This window comes from Centrocercus urophasianus, unplaced genomic scaffold (genome assembly GCF_019232065.1).
Source record: "Centrocercus urophasianus isolate 14NV4802_14NV808 unplaced genomic scaffold, USGS_Curo_1.0 seq_10, whole genome shotgun sequence".
Lineage (NCBI taxonomy): Eukaryota > Metazoa > Chordata > Aves > Galliformes > Phasianidae > Centrocercus > Centrocercus urophasianus.
In genome coordinates, this window is record NW_024884142.1 from 98,819,917 (window position 1) to 98,829,395 (window position 9,479).

Below are 9,479 nucleotides of genomic sequence, written 5' to 3' on the forward strand. Positions count from 1 at the left end.
TGAGAATTTGCTTTCTTATTTGATCCTGAAGCAACTATGTGGATGTGCCCAATCTCATTCCTACCCCTGGTACTCATGAAACTGAAGAGGCAATTTGCCTTTATGAGTCCCTTCATCTCCTGTAGAGATAAGTACAGAATATTTGCACTGATCAAGGGAAAACATTGTTCCTAACTGCCACAAAACACCATGAAGACTGGCAGCACATGCACAACCACCCCTATTTCTGTTCTCAGCAGCTGACATTCCATGCACGTGCTGCACCTGCAACATCACTGTGCTTATTGGCACACGCATGAGGTGCTGCTAATGCTCTGCCATGGAAACACAGCTGTTGCACTAAGAGCGAGGACACTGCTGTCCCTGCACCACTGATGGTCACCACATGCCCTTCTTCCTTTGATTTCTGCCCCATCTCATCCCTATCCATTGACGCTGTTTTTTTTTCCCTAAAGTTTCTCCACCTGCAAAGCACAGACAAGACGCCAGCTCTGTGCACAAAATGATAACATTTATTGAAAGAGTAATTTTTTTTTTTTCCATACAAAAGAAAGCTCTGTACATAGTACTGTGATTACTTCCACATCCTTCCAGAAACACAACCCTGGAAACTGGAGGGGAAAAAAAAAATCCCACACACACCTATGCACACACACACACCCGCACACATGCACGCACGCACACACACAACCCTCAAACCAGTAAAATGAATTAAAAATGTCACCACACAATAAATGCCATTTCGTCCCTGATACACGAGTGTTCTTACAAGTCTGCACTTAAATAAAAGACACCATTAGCGTTTAACCAGCAGTTGCCTTTGGGGAGGCAGGGAGGAGATGCCCAGCAGCAGCACTGCCATCACAGCCCCGCAGGGCCAGCACGAGCAAAGCAGAGCAAAGCACGGCCCTGATGACGGCCTTGGGTCAAGGTTAACGCACACCCCAAGCTCTCTGCACAGGTCATGGAAGGAACTCATCCACATCTGTGCACTAAAAAACAGCACAAGCTGAGGCTGTGGAGAGGGAAACTCCAGCCCAGACCCTCAGATGGGAGTTCAGGAGGTGCCACCTGCACTACGGGCAGGGAGAGCGGAGATCGGCTGCTGCCAGCCCCTCATCCCCCAGGGAGGGCTGGGGACAGCCCAGCACAGCACAGTTAAACGCTAATGCGGAGGGAACATGTCCAAGGTTACAATACAAACTCAAAAGCAAGGCCCCTTCCTGCCTCCACACCCACCCACCCCTCTCCCATCCCCCAGGTACAAACCCCATGAAAACTGTACAGGAGCCAAACTTTTATTCCTTAAAGTATTACATAAATACTGAGTTTAACACTTAGAAAAATAAAGTCATTTTCTTTTTTTTTTTTTTTTTTTTTTTTTTTTTTTCTTTTTTTTCCCCCCCAAGGCTTCTTTTGTCTTTAACTTAAAAAAAGAAGTTACAGTAGCTGCTCCTCTCCCTAAGGATGCAGCAGCTCCTTGCTCGCTCTCCCTGCAGGGCCAGGGAGCAGCTCCCATGCAGGACCAAGCACACTCCAGTCCTTCTCCCGTGGCCCTGCTGAGGCTCCTCCAGCCCCGGTGCTCCCAGGAGGAGCATGCTGCCCACCAGCAGCTCAGTGCCCCACGGACTCTTCCCTTTGGCACTGGAGTTGCTTCTCCACCTTGCATCAAAAAATTTAGAAAGCGGTGGCTGGAGCTGCAGCAGAGGGATGCGGAAAAGATCCAGTCACGTCCCCCCTTGGGCATATGGAGTCCACAAGCAGCATGAGGGCCAAGATGGGAGCACGGGACTGAGCTGGCAGCAAAGCCCCCCCCCTCCCCTAGGGCCTTGCTGAACTGCTGGGCACCCGCTGTGTGCTGCAGCTGCCAACCCACCAGGCAGCCCAGCAAGGAGGCACTGAGGGCGGAGGCCTTGCTGTAGTGCACGTGAGGAGGCTGGGGCCATACACCAGACCCAACCAGAGATGCACGTCCAAGTAGGCCGCTTGCTCCCTGCAGAGGCCAGGGAGAGCTGCCGCAGCCGGGACCCATCCCCCCCACAAAGGCACATTGCTGAGGCCTGTGCAGCTCCGCAGGACAGCTCCAGGCCCCAGCCCCACACAAACACCCACAGACAGGGTGAGCACCCCTAAGGGCCTCCAGCTGGGGAAGGCCCCCAGGATTTATGTACAGCACGGAGCACACCCTCCCCTCAAGAGACAAGCTTCTTTGGCTGGCGAGAGACGAGCATCCCAACGGCCCCCAGCCCTGCACGGCCTCAGCGCAGCTTCTCCCCAGGCGGGTCCTGCAGCCCCTTGCATGCTGTGTGTGTGGGTGGGTGCGTGTGTGTGTGCATGTGTGGATGAAGGAAACGTGAAAAGGCAACAATAAATAACTGGTGCAGTCTGTACGAGAGTTGCTGCCAGCCCCAGCACGACAAGCCAGGGACGGCACAAGGCCAGCAGCAGAGGCCTCTCAGTCACTCTTGGCGTTGTGCGAGGTGTCCAAGTTGACCACCTGCAGCTCCGTCAGGCTGCTGCCGCTGCTGCTCTGCTGCCCAATGACAGCCATCTAGAGAGAGAAGGGAGGAGCTGAGGGACAGCATGCCCTTAAGACTGCTTCCACCAGCAAGCCAGCATCCCTCACCCAAGAGGGCAAGAACTCCTTGCCCACGTGTAGGTGGCACAAATAGCTCCCCCAGCTCTCCGAGACCTGAGGACTGGTCCTACTCAAGTGCCCAGACCCATAAAGGATGTCCAGGCAGAGCAGGACCAGCACCGCCCCCGAGGAAAAACAGTGACAGCCTCCACCACATCTGCAGGCACTGCTCTGCACTTACCTGGTGAAGCTGGACAGCTGAGACTGGGATCTGAACGGTGCCTGATGGGGCTGTCAAGAATACCTGGGGGACGCCACCTGCCACAGAGGGAATGACACAAATGACATCGTTTTCCAGATGCTGGGAGCCCAGCATAAGCCTTCAATCCACATCCTGCATGCGTGCCTTCATACTGTTTTGGCCCCTTATGCACCTACGCTTCTTCTCCAGTCTTCCTGGCTCCCCCCACCTGCCACTGCCTGCCCCATTTCCACGCTCCCCACACCAGCAACTTTCATCCTCTCCCCCAGCAAATGGCTCAAGGAATCCTTTACGCAGGAGAGGAGCTGGTTCTAAAAAGCACAGGCTCTTGCTGGGTCTTTTTGACAGATATGACTGCTTAAAAGAAAACCCTGAGGGATCAATATGTAGCAAAAAAACACATGCAAAAATGAGAGCCCCCCAGAAAAGCACCAACCCAGACTTACTCTGATCCTGGACCTGGCTGTGGGACACCTGCATTGCTGAGGGTGCCTGCGAGAAAGCATTGAGGACTGCAAGTCCACCATCCGCAAGGCCAGAGGTGGGCGCGTACATCACCGCGTGCGGGCTGGGGTACATCATGTGGCCACCCACGGTGGTTGGCACAGACGACGTCATGATGGTCGCTGGGAGGGTCACTGGCAGCAGGACAAACGACACGTGAGCCACACTGCAGGAGCCTGCCACGCTTGCACACCTGCTCAGCCACGCTCCCTCAGCCCCCACACGTGCAAGCAGCAGACATGTGGAGGTACCCACATTGTTCTCCCAAGAAACACAGGGAACAAGCAAGAGGGTTTTGATCAGTGAGAACTGAGGGCAAGGCAGCCTTATAGCCAAGTATCCCAAGACTGAACTCAAACCATGTCACAGGTTTCCTGATGAAGCTGATTAAGCTGTTGAACTGGGTTCAATCCGCACCCAGGCACTTTTTTTTTTTTGGTAGCAAAAAAAGGTGCCTCTGTACATACAAAGTCTCAAGAACATGCAAACTAATGCCTTGTACAAGGGGCAATGCTGGATCAATAAGAAACCATCTGAGAACTAGGGAGAGCCTGGCAACATGCTCCCAGCTCCATGTTGCAGGATAAGGATGAGAGGTGATGACCTGAAGTTGCACCAGGATAGGTTCAGGTTGTTTCTTAGTAAACATTTCTTCTCTGAAAGAGCACTGAGACAGTGCCACAGCTGCCCAAGGAGTGATGGGCTCACCATCCCTGGAGGTGTCCCAGAGCTGTGGGGTTGTGGCACTGAGGGACTTGGTTGGTAGGCATGGTGGGGATGGCTTGATGGTTGGACTTGGAGACCTTAAGGGTCTCCTCCATCCTTAATGATTCTATGAAAAGCAAGTAATGCACCAAGAGAGGCTCTGAAATCTGCTGAGGTACTCTGCACAGCAGCACCTATCTAGAAGCAGCACAGCATGGGAGCTGGTAATAGGGATAAATAAATCTGGGGAACTGTCAGCTTGGTTGGGATAGCTGGACTGAACGATGCTGGGCCAGGAGCAGGGGTGAGTCAGTATCAACAGTGATTAGGAAGGAAGAGAGAACACAGTTATCATAAAGTCCCTATTACCTGTTCCACTGGGAGAGGTCTGAGTAAGGTCAGTGCTGCTGTCACTGGAGGGAGACGTTTGCTGCGGTGCCTGGTGCACCTGGATCGCCTGGACAGGGACTTGCTGAGCCATGGTGCCACCTGGGGAGAGAAGGGAGCCTTCAGTCTGTCAGTCTTCATCCCTCTCTGGCCATGCACAGCTCCACACATGGCCCATCACACTGCTGGCACACAAGGGCCAAGGAGGGGTCAGGTGGCCTGCAGGACACTGGAGGGAAAAGGAAATGCCACAGCAGCTTCTGTCCAACATCTAGGTATAGTTCAGGAATGTCAGTGGCCTTCATTACCATTCCTGGCTCCACAAGGACACAGCACAGAAGATGCTGGGAGGAGAGGGCCCCAGCACAGCCCATTGCTCAAGCAGCCCCACAAAGCCAGGCTCACAGCGTTAACCAGAACGGCAAGAGCCCACCTTCCAGCAGGGTCTTCACCCTCCAGAGCCTAGCATCATTCTCCGCAGGGCACTCAGGAACAGCCACCCCAAAGACACTGCAGTGCCTTGCACAGGAACAAGAGCACAGCTGCCCCAGCATGCAGCCCAGAGCTGCACGGGCACAGCCACACAGCCTCTGGACCAGCCTGCTCACCACACAGCTCTCAGCATGGCTATGCAGACACTGAGCAGAACACGAAGCCCCCAGTCAGGCTCATGTTTTGCCTCCAGAGGGAACAGCAAGTGATGCCAGACAGAAACCGCAGGTCGGGCATTTCCCCACACACTGCACCAGAAGCCACAGGTTGGGTATCTCCCTACACAGTGCACCAGAAACACAGAATCACTGATTATTCTCTTAGCTCCTCCAGACCAGAAGGGAAATATGGTCCCCTTGCGTGGGCCCGCAGGAGCTGTAAGAGGCCATCAGACTTAGCAGCATGGAAACAAGCAAGCACAACACAAGAATACTGTCTCGCCCTCAGTGCTGGTACCAAGGAGACGGTACCCCAACCCTAGCACAGCACTCAGAGAGCCCTCCAGTTGGTACAATAAGAGATTCCTGCCAAGGACAATGCCCACACAGCAACACCTCTGCCTCTTTCATCACCAATCTTCTGCACCGTGGCTCAGCAGCCAACTACAGATCTAAGCATGACAGTTGCTTAGAGTCAAACACTAGCACTCAAAACCACATCCATAGGGTATCTTAGCACCACAGTCTCCCTCCTTCCACCACTCCCCCTAGCTCCCAGCTGGGGTCAGCTCCCTGAGCAAGGACAGGGACCCTGCAGGAGCCTCCGTTCACCCTCCAGTCTAAAATGAACGCAGCAGAAGCAAGTGCTGACCTGTCAGCGACACGATCTGCCCTCCAGCTCTGGCAGGGAAGTGGAAGACCGTGTGCTGTGCCTGATGTAGCTGGAAAGAGCCAGCAAGTGCGGCTGTAAATGAGGGAGAGGAATGGCAGGGGACCCCAGAGACAGGGAAGCACCTGCCAAAAGGAGGGAGAAAAAAAAGGCTTCATCACCATCAGCTCTTTTTGCTCCCTCCAGGCTTCTCAGTGCTGCCCTGGGGTACCCCTGCTCAGCTCCCTGCTACCACACCCTTCCCAGCAGCAGGGCCCTAAAGGAACTGTCACCGCTCAAGCAAAGCGTCCCAGCCACGATCATCCTAAAGCAGCAACCACTGCCTGCCTCCACCTGCAGCCAGGTCTCCCATTCTCAACATGTTTCGAGTGCAGAGACGGACAGATGGACACGGCGCTCAGCACCGAGCAGCACTGACCTGACATGAGGGTGAAGCCGGTGGGTATCTGCATGAGGCCCCCGGATGTCACTGCACTGGCTCCAGTAGTCTTCAGCACTGTCCCGTTGGCACTGGTGACGGCACTGGGGCTGATGCTGGCAGACACTGGCGCCAGGTAATTCGTGATGGGGAACGAGGGGCCGCTGCTGACCTGCATGGAGGACGAGGTGGTAGGTGCCGTCTGGATGGTGGACGTTGTCCCTGGCAGGTTGGTGACAGTGAAGGTCGGTTTCAGCACATCCTGGGGAATGAGAAGGGGTGACAGCTCAGGCTCTGCGGGCTGTACCCCCGTGCTGCCAAGGAAGGGTTAAGACGGGCACGCTCGCAGCCCTCCCGCAGCACGGCGGGCCCAGCGCTCCCACGTGCTGCGCCTTGTTCCCGGCTTGTCAGGCTGCCAGCAGCCAGGAATTCACAGCTCTCCGAACAGCTAAAAAAGGGAAGGCAGCCCATTTTAGACAGGGGGGAGCCAATCCTGGGCACTCGGCCCTGCCCCAGGGCCCGTCGAGGGAGGAGAGCAGAGCCCCTCTGCCTTGGCACTGCGGTCCCCCCACGTCCAAATTAGAAGAGGCACGTGATCACGGCGCGGCGCCCAGCGCAGGCACTTTCCATTAGCTCAGCCACAGCCCCCCGCAACGTGGGAGCCACAGGCACACTCCCACCTGGGCCATGAAGCCCACTTGGCTGTGTGAGCCACAGCACAGTCGGCTCACTTCCAGCTGGAACAGCCCAGCTCCCTCATCCTCACACACAGCTCTGCATGCCCAAGGGCCTGTAACATCTCCACACTACATCCTCTGGGGCATGGGAAAGGCAGCCTGAGAGATGCACACAGAGCACTCCAGGACTCCCTTAAAACATGAGGGCAAACCATAGTACAAACAGAAAAACAAAGGGGCTCCAACCACACACACCCAACTCTGTCCTCCCCAGCCTGCCATCTCCAACTTGCCACTCCTAGGTTGCGGTGACAGCACGGAGAACTGGGTTGGACGCCCGCTCCTCCCACCTGTCTGGGATGCTCCTGAGCCCCTGGGCACCCTGAGCCACCCCAGCACCCCACTGAGCCCAGTCTGCATGCAGGAGCCAAGCGATGAGCCACTCTCAGCAAGCGTACCCAATGAACCACAGATTTAGGATAATCCTGTACATTCTGGCCCAGGTGCTGCACAGAAGGGATCCCACTCTGCACTCCACTACCTGCTCTGCACTCCAGGTGAGGCAAAAAGCCCCATCTTTCCTCCACCCCAAGCTCCTATTCCAACTCTGATCTCCCTCCAAACAGGGCACTGGGTCCTCTGGTGGATGGCCCAGATCAGCACACAACAGCTCTGCTGGGAGGCTGGAGCTGTCCTAAGAGCACAGCATCCCCCTGACCCTGCTGCCATCCCAGCTGCGCTCCAGGGCTGGCTCTGGAGCTCGGCACGGCAGGAGGACCTCGCAGCTGCTGCTGGCTGCACGGCTCCTCACGCTGCTGCTGCAGCCAAACACCTGCAGGTCTTGTCCGTACAGGGAGCAGCTCTCAGAGCATCAGCAGGGCTGTGCCTGGAGCCTAAGCCAAAGGGCACCAAGCTGGGCTGGCACCAGAGAGAAGCAGGTTCAGATCTCTGCAAAGTGACCACTCCACAAGAGCACGTTTCCTTTGGGGCCACCTGGCAGCATTTCCAGCGGAAACCTTAAAGGACGCTGTGTGAACAAGCCCTGCACCAGGGACAAGTCAGTGGCACGCGCAGCCCTTCCTGCCCCACGCCTGCTGGGAAGGGCTGGCAGAGCTCCCATCAGGCACCCAAGGGAGTCACGCCAGCCTGGGGCAGCTGGGTTCCCATCAGTGGGAAGCCTTCCAGGGCCCAGCCCTGGTTCGGGGGCACCCATCCCACAGCACCTTATCCCATCAACAGTTCCTCTGGGATCCCTAGCAAATATTTCCCCCTCAGTGGTATTTATGGGGCTGAGCAGCATACATAGAGGGAGAGCAGAAATCCCTTCCCCAAGTACCAGTAGCACCACAACCAGAGATGATGTGGGATGCAAACACGCACAAGGATCCCCAAGGCACCAAGCTGGGTTTGTGCTCAGTCTTTGGGGTTACACCAACAGCAAAGGGTTCTCAAGCACCCTCATTGGGTTCTGTTGCACACTGAGTAGCCTCCACAGGGCAAGGCTGGCATACATACACAGAGCAAAGCTAGGTGGAAGAGCGGAATGCTGCTGCTCATCCCACTGGAACGGGTACAACAGAGCTCACAGCACCCAACTGGACCCAGGGAGCTGCAGCACAGCCCTTGGTCTCTGCACATCTCTGAGCATCTGTGCGCACAACCACTGGAGCCCCTCGAGGAGCTGCCCTGCCCCGGGGCTTCCCAGCAGCGGGCCGCCAAGCAGAGAGCAGGAACACTCGGTCCAGCCAAGTGTTTCCATTCCCCATGTCCTCCCTGCCCCCTTCCAAAACAGCACCAAAGCAAGAGACAGCTGCAGCTTATAAGGAATGTGAGGGGCCCTGCCAGGGACTCTGGCGAGGGAAACCAGGCCTTATAAGGCCATGGAGGCAGAATCAAATTTTTATCAATGAGTGCGAGCGCATGGAGACGCCCGGGGAGAGATAACGGCGCCCAGAGGCGGCCGGGGGCCGAGCGGCGCAGGAGGGAGCCCAGCCCCCAGCGGGGCCTCACCTTGGTCTCCCCGCTGCTGTCAGACTCGGACACCTGGTAGGTGAGGTCGGTCTCCTCGAAGCCCGTGGCGCTCATGCGCTGGTCGGTGGTGGGATCTGACCGCGGCGGCGAGTCGGGGGAGTTGAGGCACGTCTGGATGAGCGCCTTGCCCGTCTCGCTGGTGATCATGGGCTGCAGCTTGCGGGTGGCGAAGGTGTACACATGGCCCGTCTCGCTGGCCACCAGCAGCAGCACCTGGGTGCCCGTCAGCGTCGACAGCTCGTAGGCCTGCGGGGCGGCACGGGGCGTCACGGCCGCGCGGGGACCCCTCCGCGGGGGATGCTGCGGCGGGCGGGCGCCCCCTCCTCCCCGCGCCCCGCTCCGATCCCCCCCCCGGCCCCGCGCTTTCCCGCATCCGCCCCCCGCCCCGCGCTTCCGGGCCGCTCCCGGTGCCCCGGGGCCGCACCTTCTTCATGATGCCGGTCTTCCTCTTGCTGAAGGTGGTGTAGCGCCGCAGCTTGTTGTCGATGAACTCCATCTTGATCTTCACCCGGCCCCGCGTCTTCTTGCCGGGCTTGGCGCCGCTCACCGCCCCGCCGCCCGCTCCGCCGCTCCCGAACGCCGCCGTGGCCGCCGCCG

General features: G+C 57.2%; 1 protein-coding gene across 1 annotated transcript; it reads right to left on the minus strand.

The window, feature by feature from the left end:
* Positions 1–1,256: 1,256 nt before the first annotated feature.
* SRF (serum response factor) lies at positions 1,257–9,477 on the minus strand (the record flags this gene model as incomplete). The annotated part of the gene is made up of 7 exons (XM_042820607.1): positions 1,257–2,551; positions 2,820–2,896; positions 3,287–3,478; positions 4,419–4,538; positions 6,175–6,436; positions 8,862–9,128; positions 9,307–9,477. Coding segments are annotated over 7 exons (1,185 nt in total), but the record flags the coding sequence as incomplete, so codon positions are not given.
* Between the last annotated feature and the right edge of the window lie 2 nt (positions 9,478–9,479).